Raw genomic sequence first — 23847 nt, forward strand, 5'->3', positions numbered from 1 at the left:
GCATCCCCTAAAAACCTGGGTGACAGCAGAACAATTCCTTCACCCTCGCCACACTTACATGTTGTCGATCCAAGTGTGCTGCTGAAGGAAATTCAGCTGAGCCCTGCTTTCCTCTAGCGAAGCCCCCAGCTCCTGGACGTAACCACTGCTATCGTAGAAAGAGATGTAACCCCAGTACCAGACCCTGCAGAGGAAGAGGAGCCACGAGGTGAGAGCTGAAGGACAGATCAACCACGGTATGCTCTCCTACCCAGCAGGCCAGGAGCGAGGGTGCAGATGCAGACCCCAACCCCTATGCTGCTCATCCAAGGGTAACAGCTGCCTCATTGTTTGTTTCACAAGACAAATTACAGAAGCACATTGATCCATCCCAAGTGTTCCCAACCTCAGAACAGCCCCAGACTTCAATGAAGACACATCCACAAACAAACCAGAGCAGAAACCAGCAGTGATTTAATATCCAGTATGATGGTAAAGGCCAACCTCCCACACCCCACTTTAACAGAAAGCCAGTGCTGCTCTACGGCCTCTGTGGCCAGCTGGGTTACCTTGTCCTGCAGCTCGTCTCTGCCCTTGGAGCTGGGGAGTTGAGCCCTCTGCCCCTGGGCCCCTGAGGACAGCACTACACTGCCGCTCAGACAGCTCAAGGTGACACACATCTCTAGGGAAGCTGGGTGAGCAGCAGCTACGTGCCTCCCATCACTCACACTGCCAGTGTGGACATGTCCAGGGAAGGAAGGCCTTTGGCATTTCTGTTCTTTTGCACTTTGCAGGCTCAGGGACTGCGGTTGGCCTCATGAGGCGAGGCCTGGGGACCACCCTGGGCACCAAATCAACTGTAAAGATGCAATGTCTCTGGCAGATGGAGCAGGGGGTGCAGGTGCAGGCTGGGCAGCAACTTACCCCGTCAGGTCGGGTGGTGAGTAGGACCACGCAGCTGACACATTCACGGCAGCCCTTTCCCAGCCAGCTGCATAGTCAGCAGTAGAAAAGCTGTGCGAGTCGGTGCAGTTGCTCCTGGCAGCTGTGCCCATGCTATGGAGGATGTCCCGGGCACTGTGCTGGCACTCAGCTGCAACAAGACCCACACTGTCAACCCGTGGGGAGCCCAACACAACCCAAATAGTGCTGGGGCACACAGCTGAGCTTTCACACTTAGCATCTCCCTTCTTCCCAAACCCCCTCCATCTCCCCAGCCTCAGTCACACCTCCAGCAATCAAGTCAACCCCTCAGTGTAAATCTCCATGACCGACTGCCCCAGTTCATCTCCGCAGAAGCGGAAACAGAGGCACCACTAATACACGTGCTGCAAATAAAAACCTGCCTCCACAACCTCTAGCCTTGCTTCGTTCAGCCCCAGTTACGCCCCGGCCTGGCCATTTCAACCCTCCAGGACTGTCACCTCTCACCCTGTGACAGCAGAGCCACGGGCCCTCGCCCACCTACCTTCCTGCAGCCGGAGCTGGCGCAGCCGGGCTGCTCCCAGTGTGGTGCTGTAGCTCTCCTGGCCTGACTGGTTGTTGTAGAGGTAAGGGAGGAAGACCTGCGACATCCAGACCCAGAACTGATCTGACCTGCAATGGGGAAAAGGTGTGAGAGGCAGAGCTGCTGGTGCAACTCTGCTACAGCAGCCTCTGCACGTCTCACCCACAACCAGCAGTTTCATCTGGAGGGGGGGCTGAGTTCTGGAGAGCTGCTCTCCTGCCGGGTGCCTGGCTGGCAGGAGGGGCAGCACTTCCATCCATCCCAAGAGCTGGGCTGTGGTCAGGAAAACATTTATTTGACATGCAAGACCTAAAGGTGACTGAATCCACTTGGCACCTGGAGGAGGATCAGACCAGTGGGTCTGTGGCAGCGCAGTGGAAAAAGATTATATGTAGGACCAGACTCTGCTCTGCTTTCCCCCTTGACACCACTTTCACCCCAGAAACTCCACTGAGTTTGCTGGAATCAGTCCTGACTCATATGGCGGTGAATGAAAGTTTCTGTGACTTTGCATGACACGGACAAGCCATGTCTGTTTGCACAGAAGAATCCAGGGGTCTGTGGTGAGATGGGTACAAAGATGCTGTTAATCCCCAGCAGCTGTTCCAGTGTCAGTCTGGACTGGTGGAGCTTGCAGCAGCGTGGAAACTCAGCTGGGAAAATTTAATCTAGTTAAACCGTATGTGCAGAGCAAGGAAGGGAAGGACTCTGTATTTATATGAGATGTTATTTTTGGTTCTCGTGATGTTGTTTTGTGGCTAAACCCTATAGTTGTAAATTTTGGAGCCAGAGCAAACTTGTGTCCTTTTCACCAGATACAGAAAGATGAACATCTATAATACACACAGTCCCTTCCCCACTGAGGAAATACTCAAAAGTCAAAGAAATTAAAGCTCTCAACCCCTAACAGGTCCCTCTGTTCTCCAGGAGAGAAGCGGAATCACAGGGACAAAACCAGACCTGCTCACTGCTCTGCCATGCTCGTGTGAGTGCCCAGCTCCATGGAGGCACCAGTGCTCCCCATAGAGTCCAGAACCTCTTAAAGGAGCGAGTGTGGAGCCTGAGCCCAGCAGCCAGCCCCAGCCTGCTCCCCGACTCCTCACTGCAGCCCTGCACAGCTTCTCTGGTATAAAGCAACACCCTGTTCCTCCCCAACCCCTCGCACTTACCTCTTGATGAGGAGGAATTCGTTGCTGCCCAACTGCTGCTTGATGGAGCTCTGCAGAAGGTAGGCCCTGCTGTTGCGGGAGGCGTCTCCGTAGTTGGTGAGCAGGATCACCAGCAAGAACATCATGTAGATGAGGAAATTCTGGCAGAGAGTGGAAAGGGATTGCACCCAAGCACGGGGTGGTTTGCACCCAACACAGGCTGGTTCCCAATCCTGCAGCAAACCAGTGCCTTCCACTGCCTGCTGCCTGCCATGCAGCAGGATCAGGACCCGCAGCATGCTGTTCTTTCTTTTTCCATATGGGAAGCAGCTTAAAATGAAACCCAGACCACAGGCTCGTAACAATATTCTTTGTTGAAAGCAGCCAGCCCGGCACCACATTTCAGTTGATACATATCGCACAACCTCCCTGCATGAGCTCCTATATGCTGGCAGCTCAGCTTATAGGATAGTTACGGGGGTTTCCATCCTTTAAAGGGAAATCACTCAGTTAAAAATAACTTGACTGTTAAAGCAGCTGTGTATTCCCAGCACAAGTGTGGAGGATTAGTCTTGAATGAGCTACAGAGAGATTGAAACTTCTGCTCCTACACAGGGAGTTCTGTGTTTTGCAAGACTCCACCAGTGATTTTTTTTGTGCAAGTTGTGTCTACTCCACACTGCAAACCTTGCTCTAACCTTAAACACCGGAGTTACGGAGTCAAACACACCAGCCGCTCCAAATCAACCCCCTTATGGTTGTGCCTTCCAGTTACCTCAGATCTCAAGAGTTTCACAAAGAAGATGAATGTCACTGCCAGTCTTTTACAGATGGGGAAACTGAGGCAGAAATGGGAGACATGCATCTACTAGCTCAGGAGATCGACCACAGCTGGATTGGGAGAACCCACACAAGGATGTATCTCAGCTTCCACAGCCAGCACTCTGCCTCTGCCCTAGGTACCACAGGCATCAGGAGATGTCTTACCTTCAGCATCCTGTGTAGCAGTTTGACCTTCCTGGCCTCCTCCTTGGCTTGGAAAAGGGCAAACCCCTGTGGTGGTCGGACTTTGCTGATCTTCTCGGAAACATGCTCAACAAATGGATGCTCCACCAAGGTATCATCTTCCTCTGGGTGCAAGCGCTTGGCAACCAGTGAGAAATAGAGGGCTTCCAGCAGAACCTGGGGAGAGAAGCAGTGTCACGAGCCTGCAGAGAGCTGTGCCACCAGAACCGCCGTGGGCAGCAGCTCCCATGGGCATTTCAGCACAGACAGCGAGCACGGCTCAGCTGCTGAGCACTCTCTTGGAGCAGCTAGGCAACCTTTAAAACAAACTGCCACCAGCTCTGCTTCTCCTGCTGCTGCTGGTGTGCACACCCTTCCCCTCCTGCAGGGATACAGCAACGGGAGGGAGTATTCAATCCATGCAGCATTCAGTATGACTTGATTAGTGTCTGGACAAGAAGTTAATTACAGCTAATGTATACACATGTACAGATATGTGCTTCTGAACTCATGTTACTCTTGTTACTCTTACCTTCAGGGGCTCCCAGACCAAGAAGGATGCCAGAAAGCTGAATATCCCTGAGATGAGCCACATGAGGGCAACGCTGGAGGAAAAGCCCACCCCAATCCACACAGAGACCCCCGTGGAGGTGGCAAAGAGGAGGAGACTGATACCATGAGCCAGGTAGGAGCACCAGGGTGGCAGCAGGCGCTTTCTGAATGTTTGATCTGCAACTGGAAGGAGGAGGGAAAACAAGCATAAGCATTAAGGGTCCCAACAGGTACAGGAAGGGCTGAGCACACCACTCATCCCAGCAGAGAGCTCACCACCAGTCCTAGGTGAGTTTGGAGGCGAGTTATCCCAAACATTTCCCACTAAGTAGCAATGCAGACAGCACACTGCAACACATCCAGCCTCAGAAGAGCAGCCTCCCATCTGCAGACAACAGGGTGGGCCTGAAGAGATGGGATCCTGGTGTGGGTAGTGGGATGGGTTCCCTACTTTCTTTCAGAGCTCCAGGACATTGGGTATGCCCAGCCTGGCTGGAGGAGCTGCTGTCAAACCCATGAAAACCACGCAGATTTGTTGCTCTGGCTGCCTTCAGACTGCCAAGCCACCCTGCCCTGGGGCTCTCTCAGCACAGCTTCCTTCACCCACCCATGCAAATCAATGTCTGGATGAAGATAATACAACCACTCATCAATCAAGATGAAGTGATGGACTTCAACAGACCCAAGAGTACTGCTGCTGCGTCCAATTCTCCATGCTGCAGCCTGGCCCAGGGAGGCTACGCCTTAGGAAGCCAAGAGCTCATGGTAAGAGAACTGATGCTGAACATCTCCACAGGGCACCCAGGCACTTCTGACCACCCAGACCTTGCAGGCCTGACAACTTGCTCCCTGCCTTGTGCCAGCCCAGCTGGCCAGCTGTCATGTTGCATGACCCAGTAGGAAGCATCTCTTCTCTTCTTTGCTTTGTTTGTCCATTTGAACTTTCCCTGGTATTTGCCTGCCTTCCCCCTCTGGTTATTTACCAGAGACCCTTGCACTCTCATGGTGGATGGATGAAGGGACTGGTGGCCGCAGAGGGGTGCAGAGAGCACAGGAACTGGGGAAGCAGTGAGCAGAGCTTTCCCAGGGTGCACAGTCACACACACCACTGTCACAGTACAACTGGTGGCCCAGGGCTTACTGAGATTCAGGCTCCAAGAGAAGCCGGCAGGAAAGAGCAAATATGTCCCAAGCGGCAGAGCAGCCTTTCCTAAAGCTCCTTCTCTATCTACCTGCCTGCCCCTCCCAAGTGCTGCTGTATGCTCTTCCCACGCACCCCCACCTCCCTGCCTGATGCTGGCACAGCCCTGCAGCGCTGGTACCTGTCCACGTCGACTTGGCCGATCTGTTCACTTCCCTGGGAGGAGCTGCCATGCCCTGGCCTTTGTCGTTCAGCTTCTGCATCATGACAGTCTCCACCTTCTCCCCGAGCATGCTGGACCTGCCAAGGCCAAGGGATGCCACTGCTGAGCCGTGCCACTGCTGGCTCTGCTGTAAGCAGGATGGCACCCAGGTGGGCTGAGCTCCAGTGCTGACACCCGTGCAGCACGCCCAGGCCAGTTACAAGCTCTTCCTTCGACAGCAGCGGGCCCAGCCCGCCAAGGCACACAGACGCTCTGCTCGGGCATCTCATAGGGAAGGGCTGAAAGTCTGTCCCCTCCCTTGATCTGCCACTTTGCACTGGCTACCCAGCGGTGGGCTGCCAGCCCGGCTGGGCAGTGGTCAGGCTCCCAAAGCAGGGAGCTCTGGGCACAATAACACAACAGAGATTCAACCTCCCCCTTCTCCCTCCTGTCAGTGCCATGAAGTGAACCCATGTCCCGGCACTTTGTCAGCAGCCTGCAAAGCTCTGAAGACACATCTTCAGCTGGGGCTTTAAGGGGATACTCCAGGTGGCTCCTGGAAGAGTAGCCATGCCCTCTCCTGGAGTTCTGGCTGCGGGGGCTGGAGGAATCATGGCCAGCAAGAACATAATGAGTAATGACAAGGCATTTGCAGTGTCTCAACACCCAGCACAGCTCACTGTGGCTGCGTGCAGAACTGGCTGTGCAATACTGGCCACTGCGAAGCTGAATGGAAGGGCAAGGGACAGGAGCATTGGCTCAGGGCGGGACTCCGCTCCCCGAATACTTACAGGCCTGAGATCAGATCTGTTTCAGCCCTCATGTACGGCCCTAGGTCCTGGGAGTGGGAGATGCCACTAGCTCCATCTGCCAGGATCTGCCGGATCAGATCCTCATCTGGGGAAAGAGAGTGTGCAAACAGCTTTGGCAGGAGCACAGCACCCAGCGCTGCACCAGGGGATGGGTCTGTACTGCTCTGGCTCAGCCACATTGATGGAACTGGGGAGAAGGAGGGCCAGGGTGAGGTCCTTCTTCATGGGACAGCCCTCCCCTCATCCCTGTCTTCTAGCTCCTGTCTATCCCCAGCTTGTCTGCAGAGCCTGAAATGAAACTACTGGTACAGGAGGCCAAGCTCTTCTCCTTCTCCAGCCATTTACAGAGGTTCAGAGACACACTGTGGCTTCGTAACCAGTGAAGAAGCGTTGGTTGCTTTGTAACGTTCAGATCCCATGGGAACGCATCTCTCCTTGCTCCCAGTCTGCTGACGGAGTGGTGACCACTCACTTCAGACTGATCTACAACAGGCTTTCTGCTTTGCCAGACTGGATTTCCCATTAAGAAAATACAACCCTCCTCCTCTGCCTTTCAATTTGAAGCCAGTGGTGATGGTGGCAGATTTGGCTATTCTGTCTTCTCCAGGGTTAAGCCAGGGCTCGTAGGGACCAGACTGCTCCTTCCGCACTTCACTGGGGCATTCAAACCCTGGCACAGCAACTGAGCCATTGCTACTCACACACCCACCTGAGGCAGAGAAATATCGAGGCTGTCCCTGGTGAACACCAAGCGACAAGCTGTCCTCCTCAGTTGCCAATGGGGCCTCGAGTCCAAGGTGGCGGCTGGCCCGGCCCCTCTTCAGCTTCTGGATGGTGTTGCCCATGATGGAGGGGTCGCTGAGGAGGTCTGGCCAGCTGAGCAGGGCCTCACTAGAGGGCCACCGCACGAGGCTGCAGGAAAAGAGAGGAATGGGTGCAATTAGGTATGCAGGGCAAATGGGAAGCATGAGTAAAGCAATTGTGCTAGTGTGTAGGGAACTGTCTAGAAGGGCAACAGCACAACCCCAGTCTACCAGAGCAGTGAACTACACTAACCTACTCGCTCCATCCTCAGAAACCTACTTACCTTTTGGAGTCCTCCAAGAAGAGATCTGTTTTGGTTTGCTCAGAGAAGGCCTGTGGAGGAAGCAGAAGCATTTTAGGCACATGACACTGTTTTGTGGCTGGTTAAAACAACAGGTTATTAACATCAGCAATCACTGGGAACCTGGAGCCTGAGCTGCTGCTAGCCCTGGGTCCACGCCTCCAGGAGCCTGGTAGCGCCCAGGCACGCTGGGAATCCCCATGCTCACAGACACAGAGCAGTCGCTGGAGACAGCTTGTGCTCGGTACCCAGGACTGCCCTGGGCAGAGATGCAGGTGAGAGATGAAGGACTGTGGCTCTCCCCCATCACCAGTATCTGCCAGAAGCACTCGAGTGCATCAGCTCTTGCACCGACAGCTGCGGATGGACACTGGGTCCGTACAGCCTGCCCAGCTTTTGGGTGAAAAGCAGGTTACCTCTGCCTGGAGCCCAGGGAAGGTGGGGAAGGAGCTGTCAAGGATTGAGGAGTCCAGGTAGTTGTCGATCTCCAAGGACTGCTGGTCTGAGTGAGTCAGGGTGTGGTTGATGGAGACCTGCAGGAGACAGGAAGGCTTGAGCAGAAAAGGGAGGGGTGGAGGTGACAATGTCACAGTGGTTTGGAGCCCTGCTGCTCAGCAGATCTCATCAGCTCGCTACTCTGCTGGGGAGCTCCACACTTGCACAGGCAGGGCTGGGGGACCCCCGGCCCACCCAGGGGAGCTGAGAACAGGCACATGCACGTCCTCCACTGCCCCACAGGCACCTTCGGCACTTGTGCCCACACGTACCACAGCCCAGTGCCATCTAGGCTGCTCAGGTACAAGTCCTCAGGAAGCCACATGAGTTTGCAACCTCCTGCAAAGCAAGAGGTGCTTACAGGAACAAGAAATATCAGGGACATTTGCTGCTCATCAGTCACTGAGCAGCTGGCTGCAGTATCTAATGGGGCTGCTAATTGTGCCTAACTAGTCATTAAATCCCCAGCTAATCCCTTCAGAGCTGCCTAACCGCAGCTCTGCTCAGACAGCTGAATTTGTACCCAGGGTAGACATTTCATTAGAAATGCTCTACTGAGCATCTCTCAAACTCCCGCCAATACAGCGAAGAGTCATACCTTTACATTGCATTTGGGTACCTATCACATACTGAAACCAAGAGAGAGTAAGTGCCTCGGCAGCTTTTAAAATCTGCCCTTTTGGTCTCTGTCTGGGCACTGTTGGAGTCCAGGCAGTGATCTGTCCCTAAGGTCAGGGATTGCTCCCAGCTCAAGAGGGAAGGCAGAGGCTTGCCAAGGGTCTGGCCATGGTGCAGGGCAGCATAGAGGCACAACTGGAAAAATGCAGAGACTACCTGGAAAAGTGATGTACCACAAAGGGCAGAATCTAGCCTCAGAAAAGCAAACTCGGTGGCATTACAGCCACCCGGGCAGCCTGCAACTAATTCTCGTTACCTTGCCACGAGCCATCCGGAAGAGAAATAAAATGACCAGGTAGAGAGGGTAGACCACCACGCTGGACACCAGACCAACAGCCACTGTGTCCACGTTAACAGGGATCAGGTTAGAAACTGCCCCATTGCTGGAAAGAATTAAGAGAGATCAGACACTGGTGTTAGCAGGAGCACTCAGGGCTGCCAGCTAAGCAAGCAGTGAGACAAAACTGCACAGCTGGGTTTTTCAGATGTGTACAGAAAGAAATGGGCATGGGCTACACTAACAGATGACACGGCAAAACCAGGTAAGGGGGAAAACTGCTGATTGTCTTTGGTTGTCCACCATCCATCTCCTGGTCCCACATTCTTTGGAAGGGGAAGGGCAGACTCAGGGCCACAAGCAAGTCGCCTGTTCCCAGCAGACATAAGGTCTGTCCTGCCCTACGTAATGGGAAGTGCAGGAGGGACCCTGAAGAGGTAAGGGAGTGGCCAGAGCACCAAGGGACACAGCGCACCTGAGGTGTACGTTCCCCACCACGCCGTACCACACAGCATTGGCACAGAGGAAGAGGAAGATGAGGAGGGAGCAGCAGGTGGCTCTCTGGACACGGGTGAAGCGGCTGCGGGGCGGGCGGTCCCACATGGAGAGCCAGACATGCTTCTCAAAGAAACCTCGCTGCAGCTCTGCTATGAAGATCCGGGAGAAGCTCCTCAGCTCTGTCTCACCTGAGCACAAAAAGAGAGAGGCTCTCAGGGCCAGCTGCACCGCAGAGGGGACCCGGCTGGGCCTGCCACGGTCCTCCTGGCAGACTGATGTTGAAGGAACTATCCACGCTGCATCTATATGGCCCCTCCTGCACAGCTGGGTCCCTGCTATGCCTTGTCCTCTGGCACAAAGGACCCAGCAGAGCACCTGGCCGTGCAAGACATCAGTGCAGCGTGGAGGAGCCAGTGTGCAGGCTCTATGGGCTCTCTGCAGTCTCTTGCTGCGAGGGCCCTTCCCCAACACGGTAAGAACTGCCACGCTGCTCAGCCATCCCAGCCCCACACCCCAGGGGCTGAGCACTCACTGGCAGCATAAACCTCCTTCTCCACCATGCCATCGTTCTCTTCACTCTCCACCGACAGCCAGTCATTCACCAGGAAGAAGTAGCTCTTGCTGCTCTGCAGGTCCCGGACTATGACGTGCTGCAGGTACCAAGAGGGGCTGAGTCCTAAAAGTTAAGAGATGAAGAAATGTGTTTCATGTCAGACATTCCCTGCGTGAAGCTGCAAAGGTGAGAGGGCAGCACAAGCACCCGTCAGCGGGACAGCAGAAGTTACCCCGTGACACTACCTTCATCGATCAGAAATGCAGGTACCCAAGCAAAACGCTTGGCACAGCCAGGTCACCTCCTGGGCTGTACAGACATTTACAGACGCTGCCACAGTGCACAGCACGTTGCACCGTATGTGTATGGGATGACAGCTGACCAGTTTTCACACTTCCCTGTGATGGAGACTCCACGTCCCCCTCCCCAGTAATCTTCCCCCAAGCCAGTGGGTCACCACGGTCTCCCATGAGGCTTAGTCCAGACTGTAGGCCCAGGTACCTCTCTCCTGGCCCAGGGCCCGGTTGTGACCTGTGATGGCTGTCTCAGCCCCATGTGCCCCCTCACGTCTCACCTTTATTGTCGTGCCAAATGCGGATGCGCCAGATGCTCCCCAGACTTCGTTCTGTTGCGATCTGAAACACATCGAGGCTGTTGCGGTGGAAGGCGTTTTCTCCATCCAGGTGTCTGTGACCACTTTTACTGTCTACACCGTACAGGGCGATCCCCACATGGGCCGTGGTACCTGCCAGAGTTGATGGGTTCAGTTAGGGAAGTCCACCCAAGGTGGAGCTGTTTCCCAGCCCTGCCTTCCTGTCAGTGACCTGGTACCAGATGCAATGACCCTTCAGAAGGGCCACCTGGAGGCTGGGGAGGAAGGAATGTGCTCAAGAGCCATCTCACACCCAGGGATTGTGTTACACACAGCCTGGAGGGCAGCTGCTCAGTTTGGCTTGGTGCACGGACCTTGGCATGCTCATGGTTTTCCTCTCTGGAGGGGACTTATTCTGACATTCCTTGCCTTGCTAACACCCTAATGGGAGGAGATGTTTATTCTGGATGTTTTTTCCACCAAGTAGCTGAAAGACTTGTTTTCTTTGACTTCTCTCCGGTACCATTTGCCAGATGCTCCTTGGTCTACCTGCTCAACCTGGATGGTCCTGGGGGAGAGCTTCAGGAGAAAGCTGCTGCCAGTGGTTACACTAAGATCAATGGCAGCATGTTTCTGGCGGTGACATGGTGGCACTCCAAATCTGTTCTTGCTTAGAGCTTCCACATCCCAGCTGCCTGGATTTCCAAGTCCAGGGTGATGTTTCTGGCAGTTCTAGCTACAAACCCAGCCGTGGATCAGAAAGCCAAGCTTTCTGCCTTCATGCCACTGGGAAAGACTCAGGTGGCAGAACAAGTGACGGATGCTGGAGGACAGCAAAATGGTCCACCTAAAGGGCCCACAAGGCCTGGATGCTTCTGCAGGAGAGGGTCAGAAGTAAGGAACAATCACTGCCTCTGGGCTGCTCCTGCAACCACAGCCCAGCCAGGGAAAGCAGGCTGGGCGTACTGCTGTACTGGGTGGTTCCTTCCAGCAGGAGTTGCTTGTCCCACCCCAACAGCAAGGGGTGGGGCAGTACGCTCTTCTCCACAGCTCTTGACCTGCCCCATCATCACACAATAACAACTGTGAATGCTGTGGGAAGCCCTGAACTGACTGCCTGCTCAGTGCTGCTTCAAACACCAACTCTGGGCCCTGCAGGGGAACATCTGGTGCATGATGTGCTGAGGTGAGATCTCAGGGGAACCACACAGACGTCACACTAGGAATCAAGCACAGGAATAGACTGGGGACTAACCTGATCCTCTGCCCCAGCCAGTTTTCACCAGGATCTCGTATTTGTACAGCCCGTTCTTCCCACAGAAGGGTATCACCCCTACTCGGTTAATGTCAATCATGTCCAGCTTGTGCACTATCAGTGCAGCCACCGAGTAGGTCACAAAGCAGACGGCACATGTCAGCAGAACGATGTAGTTGAGACCTGGACCTGGAGCCTAGAAGAAAAGATGTATCTTGAAAGGCACTCTCCTTCCCCAGGAGGACCCCCCTCCATTCCCCAGGAGTCACGCTGCCTCCTTCCTGGCTATTACCATCGTTCACCGACATGACACCACCTGCAAAGAGAGACCTCTCCCCACACAGGCCATGTGCAGCATACTGCAGCAGCCGGCCAAAGCTGCTGTAGCAGCTGCCGAGAGCTCTCTGCTCCCACTTACGTCACACAGAGCAAGCTAGGAAGAGCCTGAACACCCCTGGGAGGCAGGGAGCAGCTGCCGGGTGCAATCTCCCTGGGATAAAACAGTGCTGGGTGACAGCTGGGAGGAGTGTTTGGCATCGCGCTAGGAGGTGAACACACTGCGAGGTGTCCAGGTAGAGACCAAAGCCATCTGCAAAGGTCTCTTTTTAGCTGCAGCAGCCAGGATTCACCATCAGAGGACAAAGCTCCTAAAGACTCTCAGGTACTTGCGCCAGCTGGGCACGAGTCAACCACGACCCAGCTTGAATGTGAAGTCAATGGGAGCCCAAGGCTTTCCTCTAGGTGACTACAATCCGTTCAGTGTGTGGTAACACTGCACAGCTCTGTGTGACAGTGCTTTGCTTTGTTTTACTCACAGGAAAGATGAACTGGACAGAGTTTGGGGGGACAAACAGACTGGCTCCAAAGGCAGTGAGGTGCTGGGTTAAGCACACAGCCTGGTCTGGCCTGGTCTCTTCCAGTGGGATGATCCCTTCTGTCTTCCACCGTTTCTCCTGCTCACTGAAGTACTGGCAGAGGGAGGTGTACAGCCCCAGAGTCACCTCCACCGGGGACCAGCTGAAATGGTTCGTGATGTTGAAGTAGTATTTCTGGATGGTGTCATCCGTTCTGGAGAAAGGAAAGACAGCAAGGAGGCCTTATTAACTCGCCTGCTGAAGGGGCACTAATCCTGTTCTGGTGGATGGTGTGCCCACGGAAAGCACCCTGCTGCAGAGATAAGTAAGCCCACAACGAGGAGGAAAAGCCCAGTGAATGTGGTGTAATTTACATTCTGGGGTTCTACAGGCCACTTCAATTCTGCTTTATCTTTCAGCACGTGGAGCACTATGTTGCACATCCCCTTTACTGCGCTGGCAGCCTTGCACAGCTCTCCCACCTGCCCTTCCCTGTGTCCCACTGACCCACACAACACTTACATAGCTACTCTATGATTCTTGGCTGGGAGCAGATATGATTATCAGGACGATTAATCCCTCTTCGAAAATTCTGTTATCAAAAGCCATGGAAGCTGTATCAACTTACACAACAGTGGCTCCACTTTTGCCCCACCTATTCCCAAGCTGCCTATCTTTTCTTCTCAGATAATGCCTCAGAATGGCTCATAAATAACACGAGGCACAGACACACAAGCTCCCAGGCAAGGCAGCAAGTCAGCAACTGAAGTCACAAGATTGACTGCTCTGATAAAAGGAACAGAGCTTTGCTGCAAAACCCAACAACTCAACAGCAGTGCTTAATGAGCCACACAGCAGGCAAGCAGGGTAAACAGGAGCCCAGGAGGGAAAATGTGTTCTCCTCCTGTCACACATTGGGAAGATGAGCTCTGAAGACAGAGGTGCTTTCATGCAGGTTGCACTGCAGATCAGGAACTAGGCTAATGCGTGGTGCTTTGCTCTGGGAAATGGTTTCATGAGCTGCACGAAGCAAGCCCTGAATGTGCAAAGGTCAGTGGGAGTCCCTCGGAGAAAGAGTCCTGGTAAAGATGGGCAGCTCTGGGATCAGCAGTGCACGGAGGATGAAAGCTTGGACAAGCAGCAATCAGACTACAGTAAGTATCAGGCAAGTGAGCAGAGAAAAGGGCAGTGTGGGGAGATTCATCATCAGGGCTCGTGACACTCACAGGGAACCGGATTTACAGCTCTAAAAAGGGGAACCCTCCCTCACCTGGATCAGAAAGGCAAATCACAGAGCACTGAGCTGCTTCTGCACCAGCGGCAGATATCTGGGAAGGAGGGAATGCCAGGGTTGAAGAGGTGCCAATACAGGGGTGCAGGAATGGCAGCTTGCAGCACCCTGCCCGGGAGAGCTGTCTCCTCCGAGGACAGAGGAGCACTGTGAATAGCTACAGCAGCACCAGCCCTGCAAAGTAGCCTGGTATGAACCATGGCAAGGCCCTGAGCATCCCTCACATACATCCACGGGACAGGCCTATGTGGGTGACAGGTATTACACGGGAGGCTTCTCTTACCTGGGTGAAGTGAAGAAGGTATAGAGCTTGTGGTCACTTCCAGCCAGGGCATCCAGGCCAATTTTCTTAGAGGCACTACAGTTGTGCTCGTTGGGCTCTGGTTCGTGATGGAGATAAGCCATAATGAATGGCTCAGGCTCGCTTGCAATGTAGCGATCTGTGTGGGGACAGGGAGGGAAAACAAAAAGTACTTTTAAAAAACAGGGAGAGCTCAATGACAAGCCTGTTACCAGCAGTGGATGTTCAGGGAGGAGTATCAGGAATGCAGAAAGCCAGGAGAGATGCTCTTCCAGATTGCACCCTCTCAGTCTGCAGTTCAGACGACCCCTAAGGAAGAGACTCATGATACCACTACACCTGACCAAGACAGGGACTGGACAAACTCCCTCCAGTGTTGATGTGGCTCAACAGAAAGGCTGGGAAAAACAAAAGGCTTCTCCATGCCACAATCCACAGGCAAGGATTACACTGGGAACTGGATAATGCCTGCGACAGATGGAAACTCAACCATGTGGTTGCTGGCTACACCTGACATCCCCTCCCACACCAGCTACCTCTTGACAGAGGTCTCCTTTGCTGCAACACCCAGCCCTCCTCTCCCAGGGGAAGAAATAGCAAAGAGCACAGAAAGTTGGATCTGTCCACACTACCGTTCAGGACTCTGTAAGTGAGCTGGAAGTGCAGCCCTGCTTCTCTGTTGTTGCTTTCCATAATCACAATTAAGTTCACAGATGTTCTTGCCTCGATGACTTCAGTGCCAGCAGAGAGATTGTCAGCATCTGTGTTGTTTGACACCATAACGGTGATGGCTTTCTCTGAGTCCAGGCTCCCAATGGGGATCTGCACCCCGTTGTGTGTCTGAAACTCCATGGAGGCGACCTTTGTGGACACGGTGTAGTTGCTGATGTAACCAAAAGGGAAAGGATTGGAGTCCACTTGGAACATGACTTGAATGACATCCGTCAGGTTGGAAAGGGTGGTGTTGAATGCCTGGGGGATGGAGAACTGGCAGTTTGGTGTGTTTTCGTAGCAAAGCAAGTTAAAGGGATCAGACCGCTTGCCTGTGGCCTTAATTTCTCCTCCCACCAGCTCAAGAGGCTCTTCATTCAGCACCCGAGACTTCATGAGGATGCGCATCAGGCTGGAAGACAGGTTGTAGGCTTTGGGAGCTAGCAGCAAATTGTGGGAATCAGCAAGCAGCTCCTGGGGCTTGGACTCTTGTGAAACTGTATTGACAAGGTGAATTAGGTCACCTGCCAGGAGAGAAATAAAGGTGCAAACAGAGGAAGTGGTAAATAGCCTAGATAACTGCTACAGTCTAGATAACATCTGATACCTTCCCAAAACAATCAGACAAGTCTTTCCTCAGTGTCTTCTCACTGTAAATCTACACTGTGCACGTGACCTTCTGCACTCAAAGTGTTCAGTAGCCCATAGCTAAAAATAGAGCTGTCAGCAATTCCTGCAGTCTCTCAGCTAATCTACAAAGTTTGGTGTCGAGTACTTGATCACAACAGGCTTTATTTTCCTCTTGTATAGTGACTAGAATGGCAGATTGGGAAACAGGGAAGGAATAGATAAAGCAAACATATGTTACTATGTTTTTGCACTATGAAGTCGAGAACACTCAGAAACGCGTAACAAGGAGTACAAGCAAGGTGTCTGCTTCCTCCCAGGGTAACCAGGTGGGAATTCCCACCCAGTGTTCACAGGTGCCCCAGTGAAGCTTGGTACCCTTCAGATTGCAACCATGAAGGCAAGCATCTGGAAGCCATAGCTGTTACTGTTTACAAAATGGGATTTCCCTGAACGATTAGTGAGTTTATTGACAACTGTCATACTTAAATGTCTGCAGAGACAGCTGCCAAAGCCAGGACAACCCTGAGAAAAGTGCAAGCAGAAGAAAGTACTGGGGTGCCACACTCCAAATGTTAGCTGTGATTCTCCTAACAGCCTGAAAAGGCCAAACTCCTAATGGTACAGGAGAAAGCCCACAAAGCTGCTCTCAGCAGACTTCTGCCCACCTCCTTGCACAGGGAGACCTGTGCCCTCAGCAGTACCTGGTCAACTGTCACCTGTCCCTGCAAGAACAAAACTCACCCGTGATATTGAGGATGTTGTCAGCGATGCCAGTTGGTGTCACAGTGCCCTGGGTCGTTTCTCCCTGTAGAATGGTCATCATGGTCTCCAGCTTGTTCAAGGTCCTTGTCAGGCATGACTTGCAAACCAGTTCCTTGCTCACCACCTGCAAAGGGAAACACAGTCTGAAGGAGCACACCCCAGGGAAAGACAAAAGCAGCTGTGGGCAAGTTCAGCTGGCTCAGTCCCTCAACAATTCGTTCAAACAATTGTTCAAACACCATTTGCACTCTGAAAGTCACCCCTGCTCCTTCCAGCCCCTATGAGGTGACTGCAGAGACTGTGGCTGCTCTGCTCACACTGAGAGACGCCAAGAAACTGTTGATATCTCCAAGACTCTTCCATCCACCTCCCCTCACATTACAATCTGCCAGTGTACAGGCAGGCATGCCAAGGGTCTGGTGGAGGTTGCATGAGGGTTGGAAAGAGCAACATAGGGCAGCATATTCATGTTTCCTGGAATTCACGTATAAGGACCAAGCATCTCTCCTGCTGTTGTATCTCATGAGGACCCCTTCAGGGCCACACACTATTCCTACAGAAATCAACCAGGAGCAGCTGGATAGGATTCCTCCATCCACTCTGCTATCTTCAATGGAAGCAAGATTTAGCCCTAACTGAATCCATTTCAGTGTCCAAATACTCCTGAAAGCTGTGGGAGGGATCCTGCCACTCAGGCATGATGGATGTCCCTCCCTCTGCTCCCAGATGTATCCAAGAAACAGAATGTTCTAGCCATGGCCTGGAGCTCCCCGCACTCTCAAGGGCTGGATGGGAGGGACTGAGGCAACACATGGAAGCTGTTACCACAAACCCATTCCTAGCTTTTATTCATCTTTTTTCTTTTAAGCATCATAGGATTCAGACGTGATTCACCATATGTTTTGGTGAAGAATCAAAACAGCATCTGCAGGTCTAGAATTCCCCCTCTTCTGCTTTTATTTGTAAGCTAAGCAAGGACATACTGTGCAAATTACAGTCCACAAGGCACGGTCAGCTATCAAGAAGCTGAGGAAGAAAAAGGGTTATGGGGAAGAACCACCCAAGGGGAGCTGCTACTACTTAGGTAGGAGAATTGACTAAGACGACTAAGATATTTTTTTTCCCCTTCAGGAGAAATTCATTCTGATTTTTCCTCTTCTCTGTAGGTAAAATCAAGAAAGTATCAGCACTGATTGACACTTCTACAGGAAAGGAAATGTGTGAACTCCGTGCTGGTCTCAACCGCTTGGGAAATTCTAGATTACTGTTTTTCTAAGCTTTTCATTCCAAACCAGAGCACAAACTAATCCGGGAGTGTCAGCTTTTCCCGTGGAAAAAAAATTTCTATTTCTAGACCTAAGCTTCCACAGCGAGATCAAGTCGCAAGGCAAGAGCACGTCAGAGACACAGGAACAAACCAACCCAGCATCAGAATGACATGTGCTGAACCCCAAAATCCCTGAACAAAGATGAACAGAAAGAAGTGATTTTTGAGGTTTCCAGCCTGTGAAGCAGAGAAAGCAGCAGCAGAATAAGGACTCTGTGGGTGGGATGCAGTAGTCTGTCCATCGTTTCAATGAGAGCCTGTTCCTGCTGAGCAAGGTTGCTGACCTGGCTGGGGAGGTGATGCACAGCCAAGGCCAGGGTACCAGACTCCAGTCCCGAAAGCAAAGATCTGGGAGGGCAGGGAGGAAGAGCATGCCAGAGCAGACTGGCTGACCACCAAACCCCAAGCACATTATATAACTGGGCTCTCTTCCCTCTGCCCATCTGACAAAACACATAAAGCCACTCCTAAATCCACCAGGCAGCAGCCCCAGCACCGGGGAGCTGAAACTGCACACTGGCTGGGGAACACAGCACTTCCAGTCAGCAGCAGAGCAGAGCAGTGTTTCTAATCTTGTATGGTAGAAACAGGGCTGGAAGGAACATCAGTCCTTGGCACTGTCCCTTGGCTCAAGGCAGGTCCGGCTCTACTTGTGTTACTCCTGATAGGAGTCCAGCCTGTCCTCAGAGATTCTGTGACTCCCCCAACAATTTATTCCAGTGCTTCTCCAGTCTGTTGTGGCATCTCCTACAGTCTCCATCTGCAAGCGAAGGAACCTGCTTGCTAGTAAGCTGCCACACCAGGGCTGGTACGAGAAAAAGCACACAGTTTCGAGGTGCTGCCTTCCAGCACGTGAATACATCATCTTATCAACGTCTGCTAGATTGGTGGCATGGCAAGGGGCAGAGCTCACAACACTTAGTACATCACCACAGAAACCCTAATGATGTCAACAAGCGACACCTGTCCTCCCTGTGTGGCATGTGTGGGGCAGAGAGACAGGGAAGCACATCAAGAATTGAAGAGCACCTAAGCTGCACCTGGAAGAGCAGGAGGCTGGAGGTGGTAGTGGGGAACATACCGTGCACTGCGCCAAGGCAGCTGAGATCTGCTGGATATCATCGACTGTGTTCACATTCAACGAGTTCAGGGTTTCTGTGATGTTATTGCGAGTCCAGGTCCGGAGTTCGAATTCATTTCCAGCCTCAGATTCCAGAAGCATGGACCTCTCGTACTGGGAAGGAGAAAAGCAGGCAAAGTGAGGAAATGTATCAGGTTGTTTCAGAGGATGATCAGCTGTGCTAAGTCACCTCTTCCCTGCACTCTGTATCTCCCTGCCTGTGCTCTTCCCCAGAGGGTGATCTCATGAGCTGTTTTTTCAGTAGAACTCTCTCAATTTCACTTGTGCTCTCTAAGCAATTATCTTAACAGCCTTGCACTTGACAGCTCAGTAGTATACCAGTGTGCAGTCCTTATCCAGCTAAGCAAAGAGCCTGTGCTCAGGGGGATCACCCCTGCCTGGCTTCCAGGCATGCAGCAGGCTCTTATTGGGCAGGAAAGCACGAGTATAGACCGAAATCCCTGCCTTGCCTATAGAGATGCACATGGAGGGGCTCAGCACTACTTTAGGTACAAGTGAAAGTGAATGCTGCCAGGAGGATGATGCTCCTGGACTGTGGATTAAAGACCTTGTACGCAGGCAGAAGATCCTTCTAGCTGCACTAGCTCAGCAGTCAGAACAAGGAGGTCTCCTTAGCACCCATAGCATCACTGGAGCAGCTACAAGGAGTTTCCAGCCCTGCTGAGCTGGAGCGTGATGGCTGGCTCAGGGGAAGCATGAAGGAGCTGGGGGAATCTGAGCTAAGATTCTGGTTTCTAAATTCAATGTTTAGACTTAAGGTTGGCAGTACAGAGGAAAAACTATCTGAATATGAGGACAAAAAAGGAGGTGGCATGGGAGATACCCAAGCCAGTGCCTTCTCTAGGATCCTTGTTTTATTTTGCAGCCCTTCTGCTTCCCTGGTCATTGTGTGTTGGGAGCTTGCTAACCTTTTTGATGCATGAAAATAGGTCCAGCCCAGCTCCCAGCACGGACATACACTGATATACATGAGAAACTGTAGCATTAATCATTTCCCTACACCACTGCACATAAACTGGCCAAATAACATTACTGGCAATTGCAAGGCCTTCTGGAGGCCCTCTTGGGCAGCGGGTGCTGCTTTACCTCATTTAAGATGGTGATGAGGGCCAGAGAGTACTCGATGACCTGCTGAGGATCCCCTTGTTTCACTAAGCCCTGGAGCACCGTGTCAGTTTGATTGTACAGCCAGTGGGAGAGGCTGGGGAACCCCTCAGGTAAGCCGATTTCCATGGAGCTGCCAAGGGAAAGAGGGATTTGGGTTAAGTGCAACTATCAAACAGGGCTGGGGGAAGGAAGCAGAATCTGCTTTTCCGCTGGTAAGGAAGAGAAAGGGGGAAGCAGGTGGTTAAACAACAAAGACAGCATTGCTGAACCTTGCCCTGGTGCCCAGTTTGCACAAGCTGTATGTAGGAACATCATGGACCTGCATCCTGGTTCCTCACTGGTCCAGCTCTGCGAAGCTGTAGGTGGAGGATGCACACATTGCATTGAACCCAGAGAAGAAAATTCAGGTTCAGTGTGATGGAGCAGAAAGAGCACTTAAAACCAGAGTCAGTGTCTGGGAGAAGCTGCACTGCTTTTGGCACTGTTCCCTGGGGTCTGAGGAACAGCTGGGACACAGATCCTCCTCTGCAGGCACTGCAGGGCTGCGCTCCAGCCTGGGAGGCCAGGAGCACATGTACAGCATGGGGAGCTCCAAATCAGCCTCGAGAAGGAGCAGTCCTACAGCTCTGCCAGGCAGCAGAGACCAGCTCAGGATGCTGCCCAAAGACCTGTGGGCACTTGTCACCTGCATGGAACGCACTGGAAACCAAGAGGCATTCGCAGAAGGGGTAACTGGGCTGGCACAGTACCGGCCCTGCCGAGACTCAAGCTGCAGTCCTTCCACCCTATTCAAATGCATGTGCTCTCCACTTTGGCTCCATGAGACCTCCCTGGCTCTCAGCAGCGGAAGGTGATGGAGCACAGAGCTAAGAGATCTTCCGCCAAAGTGACATTGTGCCTTCAAAGCAAGGTGTCACTAGGGAATTAAGGAGGTGGTAGGTAAGCGGTAAGGAAAGCAGTAACTTACGGGGAAGTCTCCCCCTTGAGCGATGATACACAAGGACTGGATTCTCTGTATTGCACTTCTGCTGAGCCTCCCCTCCCCTTCCCACCAACAGTCTCTTCCAGGAGCAAAACATTTCACCCAGCATCTGCCGAGCCCTTCAGGACAGGGACTCAGTAGTCAAGCCGTAAGACTGACTCAGGAGCCCAGGCTGGACATTGGTGCTGCCGCGTAAGCCCAGCCTGCGAGCGGTGGGTCTTACCTGTTAATGGCTACCACGGTGGCTCCCAGCTGGTCCTGAACAAGGACTGCCACAGACACCATAAAGCCGCTCTCATGGAAGCCCGGGGGCAGAAAGGCGCTGTGCTCTGCACGGCTGCCCTTGTACACGCAGAACTCGTGGTAGTGCCCAGCCCTGTGGCGAGACACCAGCAGGATGTACACCAGCGGGCCCTCGGCGTCCTCCGTGTCTCGCCAGCCTGCAAAACAAACCCAGACAGGGGGACTGACGGGGTCGAGGGCACAGAGCAGGGGCTGCAGCCACCATCCCAAAGCACAGCCTGACCGTCAGAGCTGGCACTGCCTGGCGGTGCCCCGTTCCTCCCCCAGCGTGTCCCACCCTGCCCAGCCCTTCCGCATGGCACCTGCCCTCACTGTTGTCCCCAGCAAGGTGTCACCCTGCTCTGGCAGAGGGACATGTTGTCCCCAGAGCGAGGACAGCTTGAGGACTCCACTGGGCTGCAGGGATGTCTCAGGACCTCCAATGAAAAGCTCTGACCCTCTCTGAATTTTTCTGACATTTAGGGGTTTCTGCCTAGTTGTCTGGGTCCCATAACATTTAAAGGGATTTGTGAAGACTTAATGAGCAAAATAAAAATGGGAATAACCCTGCTGGGGCTGGGAACAGCACTGACCCAAGGCTGCAGCTTTTGTACAAGCCCTGCAAAGCTGACGTAAGACAGAAGCTCAGCACAGTGCTCAAGCAGTTCAACATCTCAGGAATAACTGAGTCTAGGATAAAACCTGCATAAAGGTTTCCTAGGAGCTCCCAAGAATTATGAGGAGTCTTGCGGGAGCCAGACAGTTGGGAAATTCACTGTGCATTTCCCAGTGAGCACCACCAAAGGTGCTGGTTCTGCCCAGGCTCACTGCACTGGACATGTGACCAGTGAGTCTGTATCCTGCGTGTTTCACTTCAGCTTGAAAACAATTACTAACAGCTAAAATTCCCACCACTCCAAAGAGACAGCAATTTCCTAATTACTCTGAGTGGCTCAAAACACGCCAAAGTTACAACCATATGATGCTGAATACACTCATGCTTCTCCCCCAGAAGTGCATTGGTGACCAGCCTCCCCAGAATCAGACGAGTTCATCATCTCTGCAGTGTGGCTTCTCAGCATTTGTGCACAGACAGCACTAACCTCTAACACTAATTTGGGGAAACATGGTTTAGAGGCACTTAATCCTCGGCCCAAGACTACAGGATGTCAGCCAGGCCACTTTTCCAAAGCTAGACGTGTTGTGCCATCTCTGCAGCTGGTTGAGAAGGTAAATGCCGATGGGAACACCCAGCCCACATGGCAGAGAAGGCCCCAGTGCTTTGTCTTTTGACTCTTCCCATGTGTGACTCAGTTTTGGCACCTCTCTTCTTCTTCCTGCACTGAAATGCCAGTTCCTTCCACAAGTACTGCCCTGGCCTGGTTATCAACATTCAGCTACATGAATTAGGATGTTAAATTGGTAGGCCTGCTACCATGAGTTTTAGAGCACCATAATTCGGGTACACAAAGCCTCATGGTCAAGGCTTTGGGGATCAGAAATGGAAAGATCCACTTCTGAACTCAGCCCTGGGCAACAGTGACCTGGGGTAGGAGCTCAGAGTAAAGAAAACACCTGTGGGAAGAAGGGCAGCAGGTAACACACTGGTCATGAGAAACCTTTGCCCACGAGGAGCAGAGTGCCCAGCACCGCTGTCCGCTCGCTCTCACCTGCACACTCAAAGTGCACCTTTGCCATCAGTGCCCTGAGGGGTCCTTCGGGAGACAGCTGGCAGGACCCTCCAACAGGTGGCTGGTTGGGGAGCAGATCGATTGAGGCGAATCCTTCCTCCCCGGTTGTGAGGTCTGTGATGTGAAGGGTAAAAGTATATCCCTCCCCATCCTTCAGTGCCCCTTGCCTCAAGACCAGGTTCATGCCTGTGTCGCCAGTGGAGGTAGTTTTTTTGTCCAGGATGAGAGACTTGTTTTTAAAGCTGTGTGCTGCCCATCTCTATAGAGAGGAAGAGGGGAAAAGACAGGAGAGGTTTTGTTTAAATCTGGAGTTATGTCCTTAAAATGTTTTCAGATTGAGTCTCTTATAAAAAGTAACAGATTTCTAGTGGGAGCATCTGCCAAATTTGCAGTTGATAATTCAGCTTTAGTCTTGTGTGCTACAGCAACAAGAACTGGAACCTTTCCAAAATGTCTGGTGGGAATATTTCCACTGTGAGATCTACTTTAGTCTCTGGGATTACATCACCCTCCGACAGAATATTTCATAATACAGAATACAAAACACAGGAAATAAATTAAATACTGGTGGAGTCTCCATGGGATACCATGTTTTATATGCTTCAAGCTGAACGTGTCCTGGATGGTTACTGTTAATAGCACAAATGTACAATTGCGATAACAAGAGGAACAGTGAGATAGCCAGCCAGAAAATGCCATACAAGTACATGCTGGGCTTGCCGGGAGCAATACAGACTAGCTCTCACAACAGGACTTCCACTTCTGAGACCTGCTTCATTCAACAGGCTGCAGAGATGCTGCGGAGTGGAATCTGTCATTAGAGGAGGGCACGAGGGACTTGGAGGATCAGAAGAGACAGAACAACCTCTGCTTGAGCCACCACAATAATGGGCAAAATGCCAACCAGCAGGGAGAAGAAAACACTGTACAGACCTCTTCTAGGAAAAAAGTGGCTTTTGTGTGGAAACA

General features: G+C 52.5%; 1 protein-coding gene across 1 annotated transcript in view; it reads right to left on the minus strand.

The window, feature by feature from the left end:
* The window catches only part of PKD1 (polycystin 1, transient receptor potential channel interacting), a 98726-nt gene that overhangs the window by 7749 nt on the left and 67130 nt on the right, over positions 1-23847 (minus strand). Inside the window, exons 18-41 of the mRNA XM_040589968.1 lie at positions 22858-23137; positions 21129-21345; positions 19903-20053; positions 18757-18909; positions 16328-16472; positions 14878-15480; positions 14228-14384; positions 12615-12867; positions 11800-11995; positions 10527-10697; positions 9932-10075; positions 9377-9587; positions 8881-9007; positions 7868-7984; positions 7434-7483; positions 7056-7258; positions 6326-6431; positions 5514-5632; positions 4172-4374; positions 3622-3816; positions 2656-2795; positions 1448-1575; positions 904-1072; positions 59-184 (exon numbers count right to left, since the gene is read on the minus strand). Coding sequence (XP_040445902.1) covers positions 59-184; positions 904-1072; positions 1448-1575; positions 2656-2795; positions 3622-3816; positions 4172-4374; positions 5514-5632; positions 6326-6431; positions 7056-7258; positions 7434-7483; positions 7868-7984; positions 8881-9007; positions 9377-9587; positions 9932-10075; positions 10527-10697; positions 11800-11995; positions 12615-12867; positions 14228-14384; positions 14878-15480; positions 16328-16472; positions 18757-18909; positions 19903-20053; positions 21129-21345; positions 22858-23137 — 4364 coding nt within the window. The remainder of the gene's footprint in view (positions 1-58; positions 185-903; positions 1073-1447; positions 1576-2655; positions 2796-3621; positions 3817-4171; positions 4375-5513; positions 5633-6325; positions 6432-7055; positions 7259-7433; positions 7484-7867; positions 7985-8880; positions 9008-9376; positions 9588-9931; positions 10076-10526; positions 10698-11799; positions 11996-12614; positions 12868-14227; positions 14385-14877; positions 15481-16327; positions 16473-18756; positions 18910-19902; positions 20054-21128; positions 21346-22857; positions 23138-23847) is intronic.

The sequence above is a fragment of the Falco naumanni genome, chromosome 4 (assembly GCF_017639655.2).
Source record: "Falco naumanni isolate bFalNau1 chromosome 4, bFalNau1.pat, whole genome shotgun sequence".
In the NCBI taxonomy this organism is placed as follows: Eukaryota; Metazoa; Chordata; class Aves; order Falconiformes; family Falconidae; genus Falco; species Falco naumanni.